The sequence below is a fragment of the Equus caballus genome, chromosome 16 (assembly GCF_041296265.1).
Source record: "Equus caballus isolate H_3958 breed thoroughbred chromosome 16, TB-T2T, whole genome shotgun sequence".
Taxonomy (NCBI): Eukaryota; Metazoa; Chordata; class Mammalia; order Perissodactyla; family Equidae; genus Equus; species Equus caballus.
In genome coordinates this window covers 40,938,786-40,966,561 of record NC_091699.1, presented here as the reverse complement: position 1 = coordinate 40,966,561, position 27,776 = coordinate 40,938,786, and the positions used below count along the sequence as shown (strand labels likewise).

The 27,776-nt window shown below is 37.0% G+C and overlaps 1 protein-coding gene across 19 annotated transcripts in view; it reads right to left on the bottom strand.

The window, feature by feature from the left end:
• Positions 1–27,776, bottom strand: part of CFAP20DC (CFAP20 domain containing) — a 227,086-nt gene that overhangs the window by 195,263 nt on the left and 4,047 nt on the right. For 17 of the 19 annotated variants that reach the window (XM_070238735.1, XM_005600500.4, XM_070238737.1 and 14 more), the window contains exons 3-4: positions 26,280–26,373; positions 11,859–11,931 (exon numbers count right to left, since the gene is read on the bottom strand). In XM_070238735.1, the coding sequence (XP_070094836.1) occupies positions 11,859–11,931; positions 26,280–26,373 (167 nt within the window). The remainder of the gene's footprint in view (positions 1–11,858; positions 11,932–26,279; positions 26,374–27,776) is intronic. The other 2 variants (XM_070238730.1, XM_070238741.1) reach the window with 1 other exon arrangement.

Here is a 27,776-nt window from a genome sequence, read left to right as displayed (position 1 = left end):
GGGTTCCATTGACCTCTCCATAAGTATTAGTTGTATTAGTATCTCCATAAGTATTAGTTGTTCTAATACTTATATTTTTACTTGCCATAATTTCAATACAATTCTGTCCTTAACAACCAAATGATCCTTAGAAAAGGTAGCTGTTTTGTTTTGTTTCTTCACCTTGCTAATCTTGGCCCAAAGAAAGAATTCAACTTATTTCTTAAGATTGTTAGAGGGCAAGGGTAGGAGAGAAGTAGAAATCTGGACTACAGTAACAGAATTAACTTTCTGCAACTGACAGTGCAAAGTACTTGCAGAAGTAACTTCACTTTTAAAAAGTGTCAGAAACCATGATTATGGAATCATACTATGTCTTCACCTTTTTCCCACTCAAGCAGTAAAATGCAGCAAAGATATTAAGAGCAGACGCTAGAGAGTCATGTGTTCTGGATTTTAGTGTTGGCTTTGCCTCTAAGAAACTGTGACCTGAGGAATGTGACATCCCTTTTCTGGGTGTCAGGGTTTTTTCTATGAAAAAAAGGGAGCTGGATAAGACTTGTAAATTCCCTTTAACAATGGAGGATTGAGCTGCTAAAATGTTTTAAAAGTTTATGCTAACACATCAATTTCTAAAATATAGTGAATTGGTATGTTTATTACAAATCACTATATTTATGGTATATTAATAATCACATATGGTTTTAAATAATGCTAAGACATATTTTATTTTCCAAGTCATAAATCAATGGCATTTAACCTTATAAAAAAGGGAATGGTAATACCTATGTATATGAAACAAAACAGCTGTTCCTATTTACTGTTAATAATGCAACCATCCTCCAACTACATTGAGAATTTCATATCGCTGTCATTGTTTCAGTTTATTGTAATAGCTTTTTAAGTAGGAAATAGATATAAAATGTAGGATCACTAATGTGTTCCAATAAAAAATGGCAGAATATTTGGTTTTAATTAAAGTTATTTGGGAGTTCTATTACAGGCTTATAATCGGAGTTTTCACCTAAGAGCCAAGTGTGGTATTCCTTAGCTGTAGGCCAGTCTTGAAAACATTTACTTGCATATACTCCTACCTGCATAACCATTTGAGAACAATCAAGAGAATTTATTTCTCCTTACTTAAGTTTTCCTGCCTTTTCTCACTCTGAAATAGTTAGCATCCTGCCAGTAGAGGTGTGGCTAAGAGAAATGCACTCTATACTTGGCAGGGAAAATAAAAGGTTAAGTTAAGGCTCAGTCACTAATTTTCCAGGAACTAAGGGTTGAAAAAAGGAAAGCTGGATACTTTCCTAATCCTGTTCACCTGCTTCTGACTCTAATTCTTGTTTCTTTTCCTATCTTTTTCTAATCAAAGAACCACTGTGACAGTATATCAACACATTTCAGTACAATACAATATAACAAGAATTATTGAGGACCCACCATGCACACAGAATTCTTCTATGTGCTGTGGGGATCATGATGATAAACATGACGTTGTTAGCCTCAGTGTAATCATGTACACAAGTGTAGGAACCCTGAGAAAGGAGAGACTTACTGTAACTGGAGGACATGGGAAGGATTTATGAAGGATATGCATTTGAGTATGACCTTAAAGAATGATTAGGGTTTCAAAAGGTGGAGAGATGGAATTAGGTTGGATGAAAACTTAAACCAAAGGCATAAGAGCCTGTGGGGTGTTGAGCAACCAGGGTGTCTACGGCAAGGTGAAGGAGTGGAATGAGAGTTATGGAAGGAGAGGTGTCTGAGATCAGATCCAGAAAAGCCTAGGGTGCCCAATGACCACCAACTTGGCAGTGCGTTTAGATAAAGAAGCTTGGGCTGCAGCAAATCTGATGGTTTTTCCCACTGCCCTAGGCTGCTTAAGACCAAAATCTAAAACTTAAAATTCAAATACTGATCATTAAAAAAGTAAAAGCAGATGTAGAGTTCCTGGCAACAAAGAACTTAAATGTAGTTGAAATTTGCAATGTTGGCTTTATTTGACTATGTTATTACTACCCAGTTTTAGAGAGAAGGTAGAACCATATCAGTGGATTTCAACCTTTTGTGGGAGCAATGGCATCCTCTGTTCATACCAAACATAAACATTTTCATCACAAAATGTATACAAGATTGAGAAAAGGGAGGATGGACTGTTCTGTTTGAAGTAACAGAAGTGACTCAGAACTGTATAAAAACCACTGGGTTAGATAATTTTAAATGTTCTCTCCACCTAGCTCCAAAACTTCATTTCTATGCATGGAAATTGTAATTGTGAGTATCACCATCTTACCAATTTTAGACCATCCATATCTTCACTTCTTCCCCCAAAAGAAGTACACCACACCACAAACTGAAACCAACTTAAAGGAGTCTAGCAGTGCAAGGAATTAGAAATTGCAAAAAGTAGGAAATTAACATTTACTGATCATGTGCTATGTGCCAGCTACTATGTTAGGTCTCTGAAAACAACCTAAAGTCCAATTAACTCCGCTGCTGCGTAATGTAACTTCTGGGCAATGTCATTTACAAATAAGGCTTTGAAATTCAAAGTTCAATGACAGCCTCTTCAGGATCCAAATGCATTGGTCCCTGAAGATCTCATGGTCTAATTAGGGTGGAGAGTTGGTTGTAGAGATAGATTAATGTGATAAATTCCATAACAGACTTACATATAAGTGCTATTGTAAGATATATTTGTGAGTTACTACTTATATTTCATTTCATCAGAGTCATTTCTGTGAGTCCAAATAAAGCTTCTAAAATATTTGAATATCCAAATAAAAAACTATCAATTGATGGAAAAAAGTTACAAAAACCAGGAATGCTAGAGATACCAGCCCTCCTTCTCCTTGTATTTATTACTGGCCATCTTATCAAAGCTAAATGATTTCATAAAGTTCCATGATATATTTTAATTGCTAACATGGAATTTTTCCTCCATATTAAACAGTTCTAGAATGCTCCATTAATGAAAATGTCCTAAATTATTATGAATTTTATAATGGGACTATATAGGTCCCATAACATGCTTATTATATCCTATCTTGTAGACATTTAAAATTACTTTTATTTTGAATAATTAACAGATGAATAAAAATAAACTACAGTGTGAGGGAAGGCGAACCAAACCAGAAGAACCATTTCTCCTGATGATAAAGAGTGAGCTACATACTAATGACACTGAAGAAATCTATCCTCCCAACTCTGCATATCAAAGCAGGGAGAGCGTGTGGAAGATCTGTGATTTGCTGAGTCACCCTCCGTCATCCCTGCTAGTGAAGGAGAACGTGGGCAGTGGGAAACAGCAAAGGCTGGTTTCTTATGCCTTAAGTCATTGGAAGTCTACCCACTTTATCTATTTTTCCCAGGTGCTGATTCTTCACAGATGAACATTCCTCTCTCTCTGTGCTTCTACACTGAGGCTGGTCACCTATAACTCCCTTCCTACCAAGATTCTGATGCCAGGAGTTCCTGCAGTTGTCTTTAAATAAATCGCTAGCATCCACACGGGAACGATGGGAGTCACTTCTCTTTTCATGTTTATGTTTATAACTTCCTTCCAGGTAGAGAACCTGCGTGAGTCAACAGTCAAGCAGGTTCCCAAGGAAAAGCTGCTTTTCCACTTCTCTTCAGGGATGAGTACCGTGAAAACGTCACAGGGAAAATAAACATGCCCAAGTTGTCTCAGAACGTTTCAGAAGAGCAATTTAAGAACTAAACATCCCTGGACCCTTATCTATACTTACAGACGTAAAAATTATAAATTAATATTTACTGTACAGTTACTATTTGGCATTACCCAATGTAATCCTCATAATTACTCAATAATAGGTATACACATCATCCCCATTGTACAGATGAGGCTGTGAGAAACAGGGGGTTCAGCAACTGTCCCAGGGTCATCAGGCTAATACATGGCAGAGCCAGTGACTCTGAGGCCAATGATCTGAAAAGCTGACTTGGCCCCTGATAATGCATATGGCAATCATTTAACTGCACAGTGCTTTAACAAATGTATGGCCTTTTATCATGACTTTACACAGTAAGAACACTTCCAAATACTCGCCTATGTGCAATTTTTCTTTTGCTAGTATTTTATTTTAGCTTTCAGCATGTATCTAAGTTTTCTAAAGAGTATTGAAAAAATTATTCAGAAAAGTAAAATGAACCAAACTAAGAATCAGGAAGAAAAGATTTCTCAAAGAACATTTATTTAATAGATAAAGAATATGGCATCAGATTTATATACCTTCCACGTGTTATCTAAAACTTTCACATAAAACCTATTTTAAGGCATGCAAATTTAATATATTATGAAAGTCAGTATGCAAAGTATCTTAAAGTGCTCTCTTTACTAATGCATGTAACAAAATATACTGATTATGCAAGTGCATTTAATTGGATATAATTAAAATAATGAGATTTAAATACTGATGATTTTAAAAAGAAAAAATAGAAGTTCGAATTAGCCATGAGATGCATTCAAAATGTTAATGAAACCTGCAATGTCATTACCACTTTAGTACACAATACTTCTGGTTTAAAAAAGAGCAACTACTGGCCATTTTCGCCCAGTTCTAAACACAGTTTAGAGATATATTCACTCAGTAACATAAAAGATTTCACTGGATAATATAATACTCTGTACTTGGATAACATGGGTTTTTTTTAAATAACTTACGACCTATATAGCAACCACTATTTTCTTCAAAAGAAGGCATCAAAATGACCAAAAAGATGATAAAGTAAATTTTCCACAGGAAGAGTAGTACTTGGTTAAATGTACCCAATCTCAAAAGCTTTCACTAATGTCATTCTGACCTAAAGATATCAAATTTAGGTATTTTCTTAACTCTGGTAGCTTTAAAGCAGCTGAAGAAGACCGATGACATGTGAAAAGAACAGGTCTGCAGCTGTGAGGCCATATTCACTGTACTTGGTTTAAAGTTTCAAAGGAGTCTACCGTCTCCAACGTCACTGAAGAAGGGGCGACAGAAGCAAAATTCAGTGGGGAAGAAGGACCTGAAACTTCTATTAGATTTCTTTTCTGACCTCTTTGTCTAGCTCACTAGCAACAATACAGAAAAGGCGACATAAGAGTACCTTTCATTAAATTATCTTGAGGTCAAAGCTTTGTTTTGTAGGACGGGTATGTTTCAATTTTCCATTTTACAGAAATGGTAAAAAAAGCTTTGAGATCCACATGGGCCTAAACCTCCGACAATTTCTTAGAAAGAAAAACAGTACCAGCAATTAAAATAGAAAAAAGTTCACATTACCATTTACTGAAGAGGAAACTGAGACAGAATTTAAGTGTCTGGCTCAAAGGCACATAACGAGGGGAGAGAACAAACGGATACGTCAAAAACTCTGGAATGAGCATCATAAATCCTAGATTGAATTCTAGGTTAAAATCATTAAACTCTACTCAGGTATCACTTCAAATTCAGAATATTGCAATGAAGAGATCACAAAGGATCAGTTAAAATTTGTAAAGATAAGGGACCCTTTTAGCAGTCCCTCTCTTTTCAAGAATTTATCTTAGCAGATTCCAAATGAAAGCAGTACTCCAAACACTTAAGGGCTCAACCTGTGAAACCTTCTGGCACTAACATTCCCTGGGACCTGCAGGCTAAGAATCCCAGCCTCTCCAAATAGCACATGATGCCCACCACCAGCTATCACAGTGTTTTCATCCCATATATTGAAAAGGCACTGGCTGAGCTGAGAGAAAAATAATGTCAATTCACTAGAGGCATTGACAGTACAAAACGTCTCTCAGAATTCATTGAGATAATGACAAAATCAGGAGCAAGGAATTACTGCAGCTCAATAATATTCAGTAAAATGAATGCAACTCCTGTCAAAAAATGTAATAGTCCAAAATCATTTAGTATGATTGGCAGCATCAAATGTAGTGAAATGGATTTCTATTTCAAGATGCAGTTGGTTCTTTTCCAAGAGCTCAGTTTCACGGTGTTCCTCCCGTGCGCCAGATGTCTACCTCCAGGCTCTGAAACACCTAACAACCCACACAGGGGGGCCATTGGCTTCCCACTGCCATGATGATACAGAGACCACAAAATGAAAGAACTTGTAAAAATCTGTTATTAAATCATTTAACTTCAGGTCAAACAGTGAGACACAGGTGCACTAAAATACCATGGAAATGAAAACTGCAACTTACTAAGAAATAAGCAAGTCAAAATGAAGAATTTATTTGTAAACAGCAAGGGAGGGGATTTTCTTTTGTGAGTTGACATTGAGAGAAAAAAAATCCAAGAAAATTCTGTTACTTTATTTAAAGCTAAATGTATTATGTGTTAGTATAGTAAACATTCCCTTTACAGGCAAAATGTAATATGTTGGATAATTGCTGGTCAGATTGTGAAGCTCTGAAGCCACTGCTGGGGCCCAGGACAGGCCACCCCAAAATATCTCTCAGTGGCATGTTGATTATTTTGAATTAAAGTTACTTGAGGAGCAGCCAATGCAAAAACAATGCATTTTGACCCTCCTGTCTCTGTTCCCCCAGAAGGCAGGAGGTAAATCTCTCCTGTGAGGGGTGCTCGTCCTGCATCCTGACCCCAAAATGGGAATTCAGGGCCGAGAAGCTGCAGAAAGAAACCTTGCTAATTTACTACCTCCAGCCTAAAGTCTGCTTAAATTCCTCACTATCTACATACCCTAAACCTAAGTTTCTTTGTCCTGGCATTCCTCACAAATTTGTTTCTTTGTGTAAAAGATATATATATATACACTGCCTGCTTTGTTCAATCTGAAGATCATTTTTCTATAATCTCAATATATCCATATTAGACTGGGCTTTTCTCCTGTTAATCTGGTCTTGTGTCAATTTTATTACTAGTCCGGCCATAAGAACACAAGAAGGGTGGAAGGGGGCGTTTCCTCCCTCCCCAACACCACCTTACCCATAGGTGCAGGATTTTGAATAATGTAATTTTTAGATGTTAAAGAAAAAAAAAGGCCTAGGCAAGGACCAAAGTAGAGACTCAATCAAGAAGTGGTTTCTTAACTCTCATTTTTTTAAAAAAGTGTAATACGACTATTGTCACATTTGAGCTGCAAAATACTAAAACAAAAAAGATTTGAGCAAAATTCTTTCTTCCTGTAATTCTCAGGCATTTATCTCTCCAAAGGGTAAAGAGAGAAGCAGGAATATCTCAGAATAAAAGATCTTCCCTTCCTGGAACTCTGATGATAACACTGTATCATGGGAAGCCCCTAAAGACGATGTGGGAGGCTTAGTAGCACTTTCACCTTGTACTAAGAGTCAAATAAGGGGCTGGCCCAGTGGCACAGCAGTGAAGTTTGTGCACTCTGCTTTAGCGGCCTAGAGCTCGCAAGTTCGGATCCCAGGCACAGACCTACACACCGCTCAAGCCATGCTGTGGTGGTATCCCATGTATAAAATAGAGGGAGATTGGCATAGATGTTTAGCTCAACAACAAGCTTCCTCAAGCAAAAAGAGGAAGGTGGCAACAGATGTTCACTGAGGGCCAATCTTCCTCACCAAAAAAAAAAAAAAAGAAACAAAGAAAAAAAAGAATCAAATAAAATATTCTACTACATATGTACGTATGTATAGTTAGATAGAAAAATAACAATATTTAAAAGTATGGCAGAATGGCATGGTACTGCAGAGCACAGGTTCCAGATTTAGACTACAACTTTGAATCCTGCTTCTAAGAGATAGTAGGTCCACAACCTCTGGTAAATTCCTTAATCTTTCTGGACTTCAGTTTACTCAATGGTAAAATGAAGGCAATAATTATGACTACCATACAGTCATGTTTGGGGGATTAATTGAGTTAAAACAGTGAAAGGGCTTATAACAAGGCCCAGTACATTATAAGTGCTTAATAAATGTTAGCCATTATTACGGTATGTTAATTTTCTCATTTACTTCTTATAACACACCTGTGAAGTAGGTATTATTCTTCTTATCCCATAGGTTAGGCAAGTTAGGTAATTTGCCCAAAGTCCCACAGAGGTAAGGCTGGATTTGACTCTGGATCTGTCTAGTTCCAAGCCTACGGTCTTACTTCTACCTTATACTTCACATGTTCCCTATAGGTCTTGCTCTTCTGTGAATATAACATTTATCAAGACTTACTTAAATTGCCTTTTAACTGACCTTTCACCCTCAGAGTAAACTATATGAGGACAGAGATTGGGTCCTGTTTATTCATTCCAGTCCATTAGTCCACTCCTGCCCACTCGTCCATATTTCTGAGCTTCTGTGCCAGCCACTGTGTTAGATGCTGGGATATCATGCTGAGTAGAATAGACAGGGTCCCTGTCCCCACGGAACTCAAAGTCTACTCAAAAGACAGATACTCAAATAAATATGCAATTACATAAACTGTTATAGTTGTAATGAAGGAAAAGAGGAGAGTGCTAGAAAAGAGTATTAGAGATGAATCTCATTTATTTGGGGGAAATCAAAGAAGGTCTTTCTGAAGAAAGGGCACAAGCTGAGATGAGAAGACTGAGTAGGTGTTAGCAAGCCAAAGAAATGGGGATATAAACCACTTCTTGTGCACAGGACCCTAAGAAGAGACCTCGCTGGGAGTATGAGGAGGGAATTTCCAGTATTGGCTGGAAAGGAGTCAGTGTGGCTGACAGATGGTGAGCTCAGGGCAGAGTGGCAGGAAATGATAAAGGAGAGGGGAGAGACCAGAGCACATGAGTATTAAGGATTTGGGAGATTACCCTTGGTACAATGGGAAATCCAGTTGTTTTTTAGAAAGATCAGTCTAGCTGCAGTGTGGAGACTAGATTGGAAAAAGACAAAAGAAGAATCTGGGAAATCCAGTGAGATGCTCTAACTGTAGATCAGAGGAAATGTGATGGTGGTTTGGGACTAGGAAGGTAGTGAGGGTGGGGAGAAGTGTAGAGACTCAAGGTATACTGACTCCCCCATGCCTAATACACTGCCTGGAAATAATAGGAATTCAATAATTTGTTGACTGACTGAACGAGTGATTCTTCAAGCAGAGCTGTTGTTGGTCCTAAGGCACCCACTAACCCACAGATATATGACCTCCCCCTGAGCAGTATAATCATCCATTGGAAATGAGAGACACAGGCAGATGTTGAAGAACTAATTATTAAATTCATAAACCAGCTTTCAAGACTCCAGCTGGAGTCTTATGAAAAACTCTTGATGTGTAAACGTATCTTTGTGAAACAAAATGCCTCTCCCATTCTGACAATGGAAAATTTTAGAAGCCAGATATTTTTCTGCTATGTGACTTTCCAAGCTTGTTAGAGAAATGTATTATTTAAAATAGCCTGGAGCTATGCTGCTAGAAACACAGCGAAACACTAAGAGTTCTGAAAGAAAGCCCTTTCATTTAAGGAAAAAAAGCTGTAGTTAGAAAGGCAATCTATACTCGTTATTTCTGGTAAAAACATGGTCTCTGTCATTACTTCCTAAAACAACAAAATATTTTGATTATCTATTAGCAACAAATTCAAATGCAGAGTTAATACATTTTCTTATATTCTGATAAATTCACAAGGAATGTCTTCTCCATGTTATTTAATAATTTTGACCTTTCATTAATAATACATTTATTTTGCTAAAACTATAAAACTAAAACCATTTGGAAAATCCAAATGTTTGTCTTTGTGGATATGAGAACAAGAGAATCTATGACTGTAGTCAACTGAATTAAAAATCTAATCATTAATCCTGTCACCCCTGAAGATGTTTTCCCATCCTTAAAGAGGCCAAGACCAATAATAACGGGGTAACAAAGGGGTAGTCAGGCTTAAATCCATCAGCTGCTCTCTTGCGAGAACCGTTAAACCTAAGATACCTGTTGATTTCTCAATAATTAAAGCTTCAATTATTCTTAACTTAGTTAAAACAGTATATTGCCTAGGCTATGGTGATACGCTCAAGTGTTTGGGGGCACAAATAAAGCTTAACTTTGCATAGGAAAAGGGTGCTCGTCAGCAAGAGACTGTTCCAAGGTTCAGTCTGCCTCACACAGATCTGATCAAAAGGCCAACTACCAGCGCCCCTACCACTGCTTCTGAAGAATCTCAAGGTCTAGGTGGTAGAGATAAGGAGAATAGAAGGGGATGGCCTGGAGTGCTACATAAGGAACTTGATAAGCTTAAAAATAAAATAGAATTTGTCTTCTGTTTGGTAGGAAACCACTTTCCCTTACACTGAAATTAAAGCTTTATATGGTACTCTGTACCTTTAGAATGCCTTTCGAGTCTTGAAAATGCTTTTTCTGCAGAACCAGGAAAAGATACATAAGAGCACCAAATAATGCTTTGGTCCTGTTACTATAAGAACTATTTTTAAGAATCTTGGTGACCATGGCAGATGATAATAAAAAATCTGAGAAGTTTACTGAGGTTTAAAGTTGAATAAAACAAAGGTATAAATTGTTCCATCTATCCTTTATCACTCATAAAAACAAGATTGTACATTATTAGCTAAAATTCATATTTCACCAACATTTTAGTGATTAGTGATTTGCACAAATCACTAATACTCTAATTCACAATAAGAAAAACGAATAACCTCATATTTATGTTATTCCCATTTAATTAAGAAAGCTCTTCCTTGCTCAGTTTGCACTAATGTAACTAGTACAACACCACCTCCATTAACAGGATAAATCATCCATTCCAGCAGGGAATATAAAAGACAAAGCTTAGACTTTGGATAGCTATTAATTACAAAGAAAAATTAGAAAACAGCATACCTTAAAGGTGATATTTTATTGAAAGTATACAAATTAATGAAATCTTAAAAAAATATTCCATTCTATATGTGAAAAATCAAATGCTATTTTCATTCTCAGAATCATCTCAGACAACACATAGCTCAACTGAGTGAAAGTTGTATATAGTCATGTGTTGCTTAACGACAGAGAGATGTGATCTAAGAAATGCATCGTTAGGTAATTTTTGTCCTTGTGTGAACATCACAGAGTGCACTTACACAAAAACCTAGATGGTATAGCCTACTACACACCTAGGCTATATGGTACCAATCTTATGGGACCTCCATTGCATGTGCAGCCCATTGTTGACTGAAACACTGTTATGAGGCTCATAACTATAGTCTCAATTTTATTTTTCAGTAAGAAAGATTAGCCCTGAGCTAACATCTGCCACCAATCCTCCTCTTTTTGCTGAGGAAGATTGGCCCTGAGCTAACATATGTGCCCATCTTCCTCTATTTCATATGTGTGACGCCTGCCACAGCATGGCTTGACAAGCAGTGCATAGGTTTGCTCCTGGGATCTGAACCTGCAAACCCTGGGCCGCTGAAGCAGAGCACGTGAACTTAACCGGTATACCACCAGGCCAGGCCCAACTGTATTCTCATTTTTTCTAAATAATCTGTTCATAGCAAGGTAAATTTAAAAAAATATATTCCAAGCCATCTATATGTAAACAGGAAGGACCAATATTTCTAAACTAAATGTAACATTAAAATGAGGTATTTCAATCAATTTTAAACAAACATAGTTTTCAATAGCAGACAGTACAAAACATAACATCACCCCTCATTTGAACCAAAATCTCAAAATTTTGGATCATTTATTTCTTCAAGTTACAGGCTGTTTATTGCCCAATTCATAATCCTTTGATATTTTCTTAAACAGATGAAATTTGCTTTCTTCCCCTAGGGAAATGTCAGACTATAGTGATAGCTGAGAAATACGATTAAATTAGTTTAATTACTTCATGTCGACTTGATAAGTCACTGCTCTTTAATGCAAAAACTGTCACTTATAATTAATGACTGTTCGTACTGCTTCAATTGATCAAATGTCTAACACATAAAACATTGAAAGAAGTTCTGTATATCTTACAGCAATTCAGTGGAGAAGTCTTGTCCCAGGGGTATGTAAATCTGAAGTACAAGAAACCTCTGGATCAGTCCAACTAGAATGAGAGGAGGAAAATATACATTCATATGTCCAAACCATTTACATGTGCATGCAAACAAACACAACCACACGCCATCGACAAGCTGAAGCTTTTAGCTTTTAGTAATATATAGAGCTGCAATAGCACCACCCATGAGTTACAAGCTCATAACGAGAGCAAAAAAATTGTTGAAAATCAAATCAATCTCTAACAATAAATGTCACCTTTTAAAGTCCCATCTGTGGGCTTGGTGAAATTTTTATGAAAATTTAAAAAATAATAATTTTTTATCTACAATTTTTATTAGCTTGCGAGAGAACGTACACATAGAGCTGCATTCAATAGAGACATATAAAATTGAACTACAGATTCCCATCAGGGCAGCCATAAAAGCATGTGGCAATTACTTTTATTCACTGACAGTTTTAACTGTTCTAAACAACTTAATAAAAAACAATAGATGAAGAAAAATAATTCTAATTATGACAACTACGACCGAAGGTTTGATGAGCCATATCTAGTTCATATGGTTTTAAATGTGTCCACATTGAGATGAATGGAGGAACATATTTTCATTTATACCTTTTGTTAATTTAATATACTTTTAGTTAATTTAATGCTCACAAATTAAGAACTGATAGCTTTTATTCCCCATCGAGAGCTTCATCTGGATTAAAAACATTTGGAGAAAAACCAGTCGCTATGGCACTTTTAATAGTTGAAGTCTACAGCTGCTTCAAAAATCAATTGATTTTATATCACTTCTTCAGATCCATCCGCTTAATTCCTTTCCCTTTAGGTTTTGAACTTTTGCTTCATCTCTCAATTATGATGCTCTTAATGGAAGTTTTAGTATCATTTCCTTCTAAAACATGCCTTTTAGGAACTTTTTTCCTGATGTGGGGAGCTGTCTTGATTTATCCGTGAACCTCTGCTCCAAATCTGATGGTACAGAGCAACACAGGGATAAGGGACTTCGAGGAAGGCAACTGGTCTAAAATGCACGTTATTTTCTATTTATTTTGACTTAGTAAGTGTAACAAATTTAAGAATTTTAAAGTAACAATACACGTTTGAACAGTCTATATAAAGATCTTCTGGTTTATAACTCCTTTGGTACACTGTTTTGTAACATTCCTGAACAAATTAAACAGTTCCTATATTTTACCTAAAATTTAGTTTCTGAACAATAAACAGATTTGATAAAATATGCTTAATGTTTTTTAAATGAAACATACAAGAATAACTTTTACTTAAAATACTAAGCTTCAGAACAGCTCCAGAGAACCATCAGTAGAGTACGCAATAGAATGGAAATAGGGGATAACAGGCTCTGACCTTTGACAACTCTCTAGGAATTGGATTCTACCATATTTATGGGAAAAACCAGTGAGGCAACTAGAGTTCTGGCCTACAAAACCAAAGTGAGATACCAAAATGAGGCCAACTTAAATAAGCCACCATTAATCAATCTCTCTCTTGCATCTTTCATTGATTGGCCCTGCGGTATTTTTCCATTGCACAATCGACTCTGTAAATAGAGCTGGAGAGAGCACCAGGATAAATAAAATCAGTTCTTACAAAAGGCTGCTAATTTATGCCACAAATCTCACTGAATCAGCACCGTTCTCTTCAAACACAAAGAGCTATACATATAGGGCATTTTTGTATGAACATTTTTAGATGTGAAAGACACTTGCCCTCAAAAAAGGAAAGCTTTGTAATTCAACTTTCTCACATATAGAAGCCCTAGTTTCCAAAAGGCTTCACTTCTAAGATTAAAAGAAGTATGATAATACCATATGGTGATGATCTGACAAAGAAAAAGTACTTTAATAATGTTTGACATACACTGATCCTGTGTGTCAGAGATGCTAACTAAATGCTATAGTAATATTTTTTTCCAGTGGCCTAGTAAATTTAAACTGACTCTTCACATCTACAACATATCTAAAATCACTCTAAGTGATGCTGAATGTGGAACCACTGTTAGTTAAAAAATGCCCATCAGATACATAAAATTCATAAAAATTTACTCTTTTTACTAAAACATGCAGGTTTCTGCAGTTTTATAATCTGTTATCTGCCTGAGACAAACTCCCTCTATATTTTTAAAGGATTAAGTCCTCCTTTCTCGTGACTATTTTAAAACACATTTAACTGGCAAAACACCATTAGACTTTTAAACAGTGGTTTTACAGTTGTTTCATTACAGCAAATGACAGTTGTGAATCTCATATACATTTTACAAGTGTTGCATTGTCCAAAGAGTTAGGACTAGATCACAGAACAGTCGTCCTTTACAAGCACCCTGATAAATCATAATCAAAGTTATTTCCTGGTTGATATTGCAGCCTTGGCACAAATAGCACACTGAAGTGCACCTCTCTCAGTTTAGGATAGAAAACAGCAAACAGTTATGCCTTCATTATGGATTATTCCATATTCCTAAGGAAAATCAGAAAACCTGTCTGGGCTCTTTTACCTTTTCATGTATAAAACTGGGTTAATAAATTAGATTTACACCTCACAGGATTATTTGTATGGATTAAATTAGATCTATTATTCAATAAAGATTTATTGAGCATCTACTGTGGGCAAGACTCAGTGCTGAAGTTTTTGTAGTGAATACGACAGACATGGTCTCTGCTCTCTTGGAACTTAAATTCTAGTTCCATGAAGGAGAAGGCCAAATGCTATGAAAGCATATAATCCTGGGTCCTTGGGAGCAAGAGGACAATGAGCGAAGGTTTTCTTGAAGAAATAACATTGGAATTCAGCAGAGAAGAATAAGCAGGAAGATGAGGGTAGAAAGGAGAAATAAATATAGGGAGAAGAACTACTCCATCATGTGAGGGAAAAGGCCATAGTAGATTGGATGAACTTAAAGGCCTAAAGGGCTGGTAGGAGAGACAGAAGGGGAAAAGCAGCAGGAGGTAAGTCTGGCAAATAGCTAGGAATTCAATCATATATGTCCTTGAAGGCGATGTGAAGGCTATAGTCATCCTAAAATCAATGGGAAGCCACACATACATTCATTCATTTATTCAACAAAGATTTATTGAATGTCTACTATGTGCCAGGCACTGTTTTAGATGAACAAAATAGACTAAATTTCTGTGCCAATGGGGCTTACTTTCTGGTAATGATGAGAAAAACAGTAAAAAGACATAATTAAAAAAATAGCATGTTAAACGGGAAAAAGTAGAGCAAGGTGAAAGGGATCAAGAGTGCAGAAAGGGGAGGTTGGTGTCATGATGGGGGCATAGGCAGACTCTGAACTCACCTCCTCCCACGAACACAACCAAGCTACAACTATTCTTGGAACAATTACCCCTGAGAGACAACCGAAAACTGGATAAAAAGAATCCCCACAACAAGGGACAGTCCTGACTGAGGCGGAAGAGGCAGAAATTCCTTCTGGAGAGAAAAAGCCACCTCCACAAGCTGCAGCACTTAACAGCTGGCAAGGTACACAGCCTTCCCTGGAGGAGTGGGGTACCTGAACGGGGGAGTGGGGGGGGGGGGCAGGCATTACTGCTGTAAGCATCCTTCAGACTCAGCACAATTGAGACAAGCCTCATAATATCTCGCTTTGCTGGCTATTAACTACAATGGGGAATACCCCTAGAAAAGCTATTGGACATAAGCAGAAAAAAACTGGCTCTTAAAGGGCCCACACACAAAGTCACCTGTTTCAGAAAGCAACCTAAAATTACCAGAAAGAAAGGTGCACAGCCCTTTGGTGAAAAAAGACTCACTTGACAGGCTCTGGGTGCATCTTAGTGAGAGGTGAGACTTCTCCAGGGACTGAGACATTGGCGGTAGCCATTACTGTGACCTAGTACAGGCATGCTGACACAGATGCTGGCAGATGCCATTAGAGTTCTTCCCTTGACCTGTTAGCCCAGGGTCTGTTCCACCCACTAGATGGCCCATTTAATCCAGTTCAGCCAGAGCAGGCAGCCTGCCCTAGGGACTGGCCTCACCCAACAGAAAGCCCTTGGGCAAATTTTAGACCTGCATAGACTGGGTGCCTGGATCCTCTGCAGGAAGGTGAGTGGGTCCACCTCTGCAGGGACGGGCTTGTGTGAAGAGCGGTGGAGTGGGTGAGGTGTTGGAGGATTGTGTGGGGGTCTCTATAGTGGGGCAACTGGGTATGCTCCAGGGGGCCAGGACATGTGCAAGGGCCAGGACTGTGTTGATGGTGTGTGTGGACCTGTGGGCTGTACAGCTTATCAGTAACAGAAGACTTGTGCTTCACAAACAGCTACATAGGGGATTGGCCCAACCTTCCAAAGTCTGAAACAATTGGGTACTCCCATGCCTGGGGACAGTCCCACTCAGTTGCAATCCTGAAAGAGCTGACAAAAGCCTTGGAGGCCTGAGGCCTACAGCAATTGTAAACCCCTGAGCCGAGCAACCAGCCACACTGGGGGCCTACTCACTTTACAGAAAGACTGCAACAGGAATGTGCTATCAGACCTTGCAGCCAACTGTGCTGGTGCTCTCCAAACCTGATAAAGTGATTGAAGGGTCCACAGCAGCCACACGCAGCTGAGAATTACAACCAGCCTGCCAGGGAGACAGCCTAGACTCCCTGGGCACCTGCAGCAAGAGCAACCCTACCACAACAGGACACACATAGCCCACACATGGGTCATTCCTGGAACATGTGGAAGTGGTGACAAGAGGGAGCACACTGCTGGACCTCAAAAGGCATCTCGTACACAAACCCACTTCTCCAAAATCAGGACACATAGCTGACTCAGCTAATACATAGATATAAGCATAGAGAAAGAGACAAATTGGGAAGGCGGAGGAATATGTTCCAAGTAAGAGAACAGGACAAAATCCCAGAAAACGAACTAAATGAAACAGAAATAAACAACCTACCTAACAAAGACTTCAAACAAAAAGTCATAAGGATCCTCTCTGATCTTGGGAGAAGAATGGATGAACTCAGTGAGAACATTAACACAGAATTGGAAAATATAAAAAAGAACCAATCAGAAATGAAGAATACAATACTGGAAATGAAAAATTCACTAGAGGGACTCAGTAGCAGAAGAATGGATCAGCGTGCTGGATGAAAGACTAAAGGAAATCACCCAAGCTGAACAGATAAAAGAAAAAAAATTAAAAAGAACAAGAGCAGTCTAAGGGAACTCTGGGACAACATCAAATGCACTAACATTCATATTATAGGTGTCCCAGAAAGAGAAGAAAAAGACAAAGAGGCAGAGAATCTATTTGAAGAAATAATGGCTGAAAACTTTCCTAATAAGAAAGGAAACAGACAACCAACTACAGGAAGCACAGAGAGCACCAAACAAGATAAACCCACACCAAGGTATATTATAATTAAAATGTCAAGAATTAAAGAGAGAATCCTAAAAGCTGCAAGAGAAAGGCAATAAGTGACATACAAAGGAAATCCCATAAGGCTATCAGCTGACTTCTCAGCCAAAACCTCACAAGCTAGAAGGGAGTGGCACAACTTATTTAAAGTGCTGAAAGGAAAAAACTTACAGCCAAGAACACTCTGCCTGGCAAGGTTATCAATCAGAATAGAAGGAGAGACAGAGTTTCCCAGACAAGCAAAAATTAAAGGCGTTTATCAACAAGAAACCAGTTTTACAGGAAATGCCAAAGGGACTTATTTAAGTGGGAAAGAGAAGACCATAAACAAGAATAAGAAATTTATTAAAAAAAAAAATAGGCAACAAAATCAATGTAAAGCCAAAAATACAGTAAAGGTAGCAGATCAACCACCTATGAAGACAATATGGAAGTCAAAGGAGAAAAGTACTAAAATTGCCTATTCCAATCATAAGAAGGTAATGGATACACAGACACAAAATAAAAGGTTAGATATGATATCAAAAACATAAAATGTGAGAGGAGGGGAGTAAAAGAGTAGAGCTTTTACAATGAGGTCAAACTAAAGAGATCATCCACTCAATATAGATTGCTATATACATATATTATATATGAACCTCATGGTAATCACAAACCAGAAACCTATAATAAATATACAAATAATTAAGACAAAGGAACCCAAGCATAATACTAAAGGAAGCCATCAAACCACAAGGGAAGAGAGCAAGAGAAGAAGAAAGGAACAGAGAAGAATTACTAAAACACCTAGAAAAAAGGTAACAAAATGGCAATAAGTACATATTTATCAATAGCTACTGTAAATGTCAGTGGACTAAATGCTCCAGTCAAAAGGCAAAGGGTGGCTGATTAGATAAAAAAACAAGACCCATATATATGCTGCATACAAGAGACACACTTCAGACCTAAAGACACTCACAAACTGAAAGTGAAGGGATGGAAAAAGGTACTCCATGCAAATGGCAAAGAAAATAAACCTGGGATGGCAATACTCACATCAGACAAAATAGACTTTAAAACAAAAACTTTAACAAGAGACAAAGAAGGGCACAACATAATGATAAAGGGAACAATCCAACAAGAGGATATAACACTTGTAAATATCTATGCACCCAACATAGGAGCACCTAAATATATAAAGCAATTATTAGCAGACATAAAGGGAGAAACAGACAGCAACACAATAATAGTAGGGGACTTTAACACTTCACTTACATCAACGGTCAGATCATCCAAACAGAAGATCAATAAGGAAACATTGGCCTTAAATGACACTTTAGACCAGACGGACTTAGTACATACATACAAAACATTCCATCCAAAAACCACAGAATACACCTTCTTTTTAAATGCATATGGAATATTCTCCAGGATAGACCACATATTAGGCCACAAAACAAGTCTCAATAAATTTAAGAAGACTAAAATAATACCAACCATCTTTTCTAACCACAAAGGTACAAAACTAGAAATCAACTACATGAAGAAAATCAGAAAAGCCACAAATATGCGGAGATTAAACAAAACGCTACTGAACAACAATTGGGTCAATGAAGAAATCAATGGAGAAATCAAAAATTACCTGGACAAAAATGACAATGAAAATATGCCAAAATCTATGGGATACAGCAAAAGCAGTTCTAACAGGGAAGTTTATAGAAATACAGGCCTACCTCAGCAAACAGGAAAAATCCCAAATAAACAATCTAACAGTGCACCTTAAGGAAGTGGCAAAGGAAGAACAAACAAAGCCCAAAATCAGTAGAAGGAAGGAAATAAAAATCAGAGCAGAAATAAATGAAATAGAGACTAAAAAAAAATAGGAAAAAAATCAATGAAACCAAGAGCTGGTTCTTTGAAATGATAAACAAAATTGGCAGACCTCCAGCTAGACTAACCAAGAAAAAAAGAGAGAAAGCTCAAATAAATAAAACCAGAAATGAATGAGGAGAAATTACAACAGACACCTCGGAAATACAAAAGATTATAAGAGAATATTATGAAAAGCTATACACCAACAAATTGGATAATCTAGAAGAAACGGATAAATTCTTAGAATCATACAACCTTCCAAAATTAAAGCGAGAAGAAATAGAGAATTTGAATAGCTCAATCACTAGTAAGGAGATCGAAACAGTAATAAAAACCTCCCAAAAAATAAAAGTCCAGGACCAGACGGCTTCCCTGGTGAATTCTACTGCACATTCAAAAAAGACTTAATACCTACCCTTCAAAATCTCTTCCAAATAATTGAAAAGGAGGAGAAGCTTCCTAACTCATTCTATGAAGCCAACATTACCATAATACCAAAACCAGACAAGAACATCACAAAAAAAGAAAATTACAGGCCAATATCACTAACAAACATTGATGCAAAAATCCTCACCAAATACTAGCAAATCAAATACAATAATACATTTAAAAGATCATATATTGTGATCAAGTAGGATTCATTCCAGGTATGCAGGGATGGTTCAGTATCTGCAAATCAATCAACATGATACACCACATTAAAAAACTGAAGAACAAAAAATCACATGTTCATCTCAATAGATACAGAGAAAGCATTTGACAAGATACAGTATCCATTTACGATAAAAACTCTAAATAAAATGGGTATAGAAGGAAAGTACCTCAACATAATAAAGGCCATATATGACAAACCCACAGCAAATATCATTCTCAATGAAGAAAAACTGAAAGCTATCCCTCTAAGAACAGGAAACAGACAAGGATGCCCACTTTCACCACTCTTACTTAACATAGTATTGGAAGTCTTAGCCAGAGCAATTAGGAAAGAAAAAGAAATAAAAGGGATCCAAATTGGAAAGGAAGATATGAAACTGTCACTATTTGCAGATGACATGATTTTCTACTTAGAAAACCCAAAAGAATCAACAAAAAAACTTACAGAAATAATAAATGAATACGGTCAAGTTGCAGGATACAAAATCAATGTACAAAAATTAGTTGCATTTTTATACACTAAAAATGAAGTAGCAGAAAGAGAAATTAAGAACATACTCCCATTTACAAATGCAACAAAAAGAATAAAATATCTAGGAATAAACTTAACCAAAGAGGTGAAAGATCTGTACATGAAAAACTATAAAACATTGTTGAAAGAAACTGAAGAAGACACAAAGAAATGGAAAGATATTCCGTGCTCTTGGAGTGGAAGAATTAACATAGTTAAAATGTCCATACATACTAAAGCAATCTACGGATTCAATGCAATCCCTATCAAAGTTCCAACATTTTTCACAGAAATAGAACAAAGAATCATAAAATTTATACGGAACAACAAAAGACCTGAATAGCCAAAGGAATCCTGAGAAAAAAGAACAAAGCTGGAGGTAGCACACTCCCTGAATTCAAGATATACTACAAAGTTAAATTAACCAAAACAGCATGGTACTGGCACCAAAACAGACACACAGATCAATGGAACACAATCAAGAGCCCAGAAATAAACCCACACATCTATGGACAGTCAATTTTCCACAAGGGAGCCATGAACATACAATGGAGAAAGGAAAGTCTCTTCAACAAATGGTGCTGGGAAAACTAGACAGCCATACACAAAAGAATGAAAGGAGACCATTATCTTACACTGTGCACAAAAATTAACTCAAAATAGACTAAAGACTTGAATATAAGACCTGAAATGATTAATCTTCTAGAAGAAAACATAGCCAGTACACTCTTTGACATCGGTCTTAGCAGCATATTTTCAAGTATCATGTCTGACTGGGCAAGGGAAACAACAGAAAAAACAAACAAATGGGACTACATCAATTAAAAAGCTTCTGTACAGCAAAGGAAACCATTAACAAGACAAAAAGACAACCTAACAATTGGGAGAAGATATTTGCAATCCATATATCTGTTAAGGGGTTAATATCCAAAATATACAAAGAACTCATACATCTCAAGAACAAAAAACCTAACAACCCAATTAAAAAATGGGCAAAAGATCTGAACAGACATTTCTCCAAAGAAGATATACAGATGGCCAACAGGCACATGAAAAGATGCTCAACATCATTAACTATCAGGGAAATGCAAATAAAAACCACAATGAGATATCACCTCACTCCTGTCAGAATGGCTATCACTAACAGGACAGGAAACAGTAAGTGTTGGAGAGGATATGGAGAGAAGGCAAGCCTCATACACTGCTGGTGGAAGTGTTAACTGATGCAGCCACTATGGAAAACAGTATGGAGATTCCTCAAAAAATTAAGAATAGATTTACCAAATATGATCCAGCTATTCCACTGCTGGGTATTTTTCCAAAGAACATGAAAACACGAAGGCATAAAGACACATGCACCCCTATGTTCATCGCAGCATTGTTCACAATAGCCAAGACTTGGAAGCAACCTAGGTGCCCATCAAGGGATGAATGGATACAGAAGATGTGGTATATATACACAATGGAATACTACTCAGCCATAAGAAATGACAAAATCCAGCCATTTGTGACAACATGGATAGACCCTGAGGGTATTATGCTAAGTGAAATAAGTCAGACGGAGAAAGTCAAATATCATATGATCTCATGCATAAGTAGAAGATAAAAACAATGACAAATAAACACACAGAGATTGGATTGTGGTTACCAGAGGGGAAGGGGGTAGGAAGGAGGGGCAAAACGGGTGATAAGGCACACGTGTGGTGATAGATGGTAATTAGTCTTTGGGTGGTGAACATGATGTAATCTACACAGAAATCGAAATATATAATGACGTACACCTGAAATTTATATAATATTATAAACCAATGTTACCACATTAAAAAAAAAAAGTGTGCAGAAGGGGTGCCAGCCCCATGGCCAAGTGGTTAAAGTTCTGCACACTTCGCTTAGGTGGCCTGGGGTTCCCAGGTTTGGATCGCAGGTGCAGACCTACTCTACTCATCAGCCATGTTGTCAAGGCATCCCACATACAAAGTAGAGGAAGACTGACACAGATGTTAGCTCAGGACTAATCTTTGTCAAGCAAAAAAAAAAAAAAAAAAAGAGGAGGATTGGCAACGGCTATTAGCTCAGGGCAAATCTTCCTCACACATACACAAAATAAAGAGTGCAGAAGGGATATACAGCACAGGTCAGAGCAGACTCTCACTGAGAAGTGACATTTTAGTAAAGGCCTGAAGGAGAGAGAGTGAGTCACATAGCTGTTTGGGGAAAAAAAGGCTCTAGGTAGAGCATACGGCTTTTGCACAGGTGCTAAGGTGATAGGGTACCAGGCTATGTTTGAAAACAGCAAGACCTGTATGGCTGGAGCAGAGTGAAAAATGGAAAGAGTAATAGAAGATAAGGTAAGAGAGGTAAGAGGGCACCACATACTGCAGGGTCCTATAGATCTTTGGTGCTTACTCTGACAGAGATGGGGCATTTTCAGCAGAGGAGTGCCTTACATTTAAAACTGTTGCTCAGTTGACAACAGACAGTAGAGAAGCAAATCAGAAACAGGGAGGTCAAGTAGAAGACAACTGCAATAATCCAAGCATGAGATAATGGTGGGTTGGACCAGGGTGGTAGCATTGGAGATGTTAAGAAGTAGTCACACTCTGAATCTAATTTAAAGAGAGAACCAACGAGATCTTCCTGATGGACTGAATGAAAAAAGAAAAATTTTCAGGCTGATTTAAGAGTTTTTGGTCTGAGCAATTGAAAAGACAAGTTGCTAGCAACTGAGATGGGGCTGTCTGCAGGAGGAGGAATTTCTAGGGTAAAGCTATTCAAGTAGAAATGTCAAGTAAGCAATTGAATATACAAGTCTGGATTTGGGGAGAGAAGTCTGAGTTGGAAATGCATGCTGGAGTAAGACAGAGATGGTATTTAAAGCCATGAGACTAGAGCCGATAACCAAGGGAGTAAATGTAGAGAGCCAAGGACTGAATCCAGCAGCACTGCAACATTAGATTGAGTTGGGGAGAAGAGAAGAACCATGAAAGGGAACTAAGAAGGAAGACCAGTGAAGTAGAAAGAAAACTAGGAGTATGGATATCCTAGAAGATGAATGAAGAAAATATATAAAGGAGGAGGGTGTCAACTTTGTCAAATGTTGCCGATACATTAAGTGAGATGAGGGCTGAGAACTGGTCATTGGATCCAGAAATACAGAAATCACTAGAGACCTTGACAAGAGCACTATCAGTAGAGTGGTGAAGTCAAAGCCTTTGAAGGGTTTTAAACAGAGGAAGTCATAATAAAATTTATCTTAAAAAGAATACCAAAGTGGGGGCAAGGGGGAGGGCTGGAGGGAACCTCACAAAGATGACCTCATCCTCTAGAGCCTTTGAAACTTAGATTAACACAGGCTTAAGGGATGTTGATCCCAAAAGACACACCATTGGATTCAGATGTCACAGGCAGAGAAAGCAACGGTTAAAACATGAGTCTCAAACAGAAAGTCCTGGGGCAGACCACCCAAATGATAGATGTTTACGTGCAACAGAGCTGCTTCTCATATGGGCAACTCTACATAACGTGTTCCAGGGTGAAGAGTGGCATGGATTAATTTATTTAGCTGGCTAATGATAATGATTTACTGAAGTCTCATTATCAAAGCCAGCTGGTTACAATTAGAAATTATAACCCAAATGGTTACAGTTTCTTAATATGGCAAATTTAGGGCCAGCTCCAGTGGCCTGGCAGTTAAGTTCAACACACTCAGCTTCAGGGGCCAGGGTTTGGTTCCCGGGCATGGACCTACACTGCTCTGTTAGCAGCCCACATACTAAAAAGTAGAGGAAGATTGGCATGGATGTTAGCTCAGGGCGAATATTCCTCAGCAAGAAAAAAATATGGCAAATTTAACAATCTTATTAAACACCAACTATATACGATACACTAAGTTAGGGTACAAAGTAGATGATGCAAGATTCCTACCCTGGAGAAGTGCACAATCTGATAATCAATATTGCATTTTCCTTTATTTGAAAAGATGCTAAGTAAAAAATTTTGACATATTTGGAGATGCTCAAATATAATTTATAAAAATTACTATTTAAAATGAAAAGTTAAACATAGTTAACTTCATCACTAAACTTTCTTCATAAGTAGCTAATATAGTAAGAAACACATATGGGATACCTAATGTCAAGTTTGCATAAATAAAGAGGATGTTAAAATAGGAATACATGATGATAAGTGAACTAAATTTAGAAATGTTAATTGAAAGCCAATTCTCTCTTCAAGGCATGCCATTTCATTTAAACTTAACCATAACAACTTCACACAGAAGGTCATTTTATACAAGTAAAAATAACTACTAAGTTCTGTTATCAAAAATTACAGATAATTAATCTTAAAGGCATTAGTATAGGGTAGGCTATAAAACTGTTTCATTGTTACAATGCTGCACATGCTACAGAAAAGCCAGATTGATTTTTAATTACAGGGCATTGTACAAGAAATACAGTAAAAGATTCTACTGTTTCTCCCCATTAAAACTATCATCTTTCCAGTTAAAAAGCAATTATAACACATTAAATTTGTTTTATTTCTAAAAAAATCTCTGATAAAAGTAGGAAAGGGGAGCTTGTCTTGAATTACTGAGCCTTTGGGTAGAAGAGAAAGCTTTCTTAGAGCCAAGCGAGAAAGGTTACCAGCCTGCTTTGATTTTGTCAATAATGTGATCATGTGCATAGATGCTGAGGGTACTACATGGAAGAACAGGCCAATGACAAGAAAAAAAAAAAAGAACACTGGTTTAGAACAAAGTCATGTTCTTGCAAATCAAATATTATCTATCTCAGAAAGTCAATATCCTTAAAAAAGATGGATCATGTCTTCTGTAAGAACAACCTACAGTTTCGCACGTTTCCCTGGCTCATCTTAGTTCACCTCATTTATAAGAATAAATTTACGTGTAAATGAAAAAAAAATCTGTTATTAAAAAAACAAACAGAATCTATGAGGAAATCACGATTTTAAAATGGTGGTAAATTAATAAAAATTATTTTAACAATGATTATCCCTTCTCTTTGAGGTTCTGTTTCTTATTTTATTTAGAAGGAAACACTAGCAAACCCTTTTAAAATAAATCATCTTCCATCTATAATTTCTATGGCTTGGTTTACACCTTAGATATCTAAAATGTGCGTGCAGTAGCTTGAAGTGGTAGATAAAGCAGAGCGCCTATGAAAGTTTAGAAACTTGACTTAAAATGAGAAAATCAGATGCCAAGAACAGGTCTTTTCATAGTACCTGGTACACAGTAAGAATTCAATAAATGTTCTTAATGAATGAAACAAGGAATAAATAAACGAAAAACGTAAAAGATAACTGACTATTTATATTTGCTAAATCATCTGAAGTCTATAGCTAAAAAATAGGACAAAGCTAATGAAAATCTGATTAATCATTTTGATAAATTATATTTCTTAAATCACATCAGTTTAAGCAAAGCCTAATTTGTGGAAGAACCTTGAATTTTAACCCCGTTCTGCCAATAACTGGGCTTCTATTCAAAACTTATAAATATTTTACATAAATTTTTTTCTCACAATTAATTTCCTATAATTTAGCAACTCTCAAGTTTATTTCAAAGCTAAGCCTTAACTACCTGATTTCTTGATGAGGAATAAACCTCAGTGTGTTCATCTGTAAAAGAGCTATTGTGAAGAATAAGAGAGTTAATAAACGTGAAATGCTTAGAAAGTCACTGGCACACAGTAAGTGTTCAATAAATACCATCACTGTTACAATTAATGGCTATTAAATAATCTTCTAAATCCTCTTAAAAATACTAGTTGATTTCTAATAAACAATGAAGCAGAACATATTTTAAAAACTCTGGCACAAAGTCACTTTCTAACTTAAAAAAAAATCTTATCACTTTATGTCAACAGATGCAAGTAAAAGGCAAACTAATATGTCTGTTTATGAGACTTAAAGGTATAACTTTAAGTATCAAACGTCAAGCTTCAATATTAAAAATCTCACTTACGGATTTGCTTATTTTCCTTTGGTAATTGAATTTTGTTTGTTTGGCTGCTGCCTTCCAGGACAAACACAAAACTTTTAACTTCTTTATCGAACTCCTATGGAACAAAGATAAAAACAGTGATAATTAAAGCATATTTTATTTGATTTCTATTACAAAATTGGAGCTGCAAACCCACAGGAAAAAAGTGCCAGATCCAAATGACTTCAAAGTAGGCTCAGGCCTTGATGGTCCTCTCACCCTGAGACTCGCTGAGAAAGGGAATATAAAAGCCACACTAAGCCACCTGGCGACTCCTCTATTATATCAAGACACTCTTCCTCCAAGAAGTTCTCAATTTCAAGGATTCCCAAGTTACTAATTCAGAGTTTCTAGAGTTTCGTTACCCTTCCTCTCCTTTGATCTAGGTATTTCTAATAGCACAGGCTGAACATCACTCCATGGTACAGAACAATAAACCATCTAACCTATGTCGTATCCAGTCTGGAAGTTCCTTGATTTCAGGCCATGGCTCCTACAGAAGTAATCTGCCTTATTTTACTAGTGCTTTAACTTGAAGTCCTATATATCATTTACTTAAAATCAGTAAGAATTAAAGCGTTACAATTAAGGTGACCTAAAGAACTAAGGTAGAAGAAAGAGAAAACAAAACAAAATAAACCTGGAAATGAAAAACATCTTGTACATGAGGGTCCAATTTCCATGAGTCAAAGTGGTAAGCTAAATGGTTATTTTTTTTATCTTGGAGCAAATTCCCAATCTTTGACTAGAAAGACCCCCTTTTCACATTAACATATTAACATACAGAATTAACATATTTTACAGAGCTCCCACTCTTCCTTTTTTGTATATATTAAGAAATACATTATAACTAATGGCTGCTAAGAGTTAAGTAAGATTTAAATGTTTGTATTATATCCATCACAATGGCATCTCTTATGTACTTGAAATGAACATATACGACAGGTATTATTTATTCCATCTAATCACAAGTTGGGCATATAGTTAAAACCTCTCAATAGCTTCCCCAAATCTTCAACATGGCCCATAAAGCTCTGTGTAGTCTGGTCCCTGCCCAGTTTTTCAAACCTCATTTCCTACTTTGCACTCTCTCCTGTCTCTCCATCCTAGCCTTAGCAGTCTTCTTGCAGTTTCTTAAAAATGCTAAGCTCTCTCCTGACACAAGGACTTTGTACATGCGTTTGCCTTTGCCTCAAACACTGTTCTCTCCACTGGCCCCACCTGGTGCCTAGTTAGCTCTTAGAGATCAAATGTCATTTCCTTGGGGACGCCTTTTCTAATCTCCCTGCTACAGACCTTCAGAGCACCATTTTTCTCTCATTCATAGTGAGAGCTGTATAATTTTGAACAAGTCATTTACCCTCTCCATGTCTCACTTTTATCATCTGTAACAAGAGCATAAAGTTACCTCTCTCACACGGCTGTTGTATAGATTACGTAACATGTAATGTGCTTAATGCTGGGCTTGGCAAACAGTAA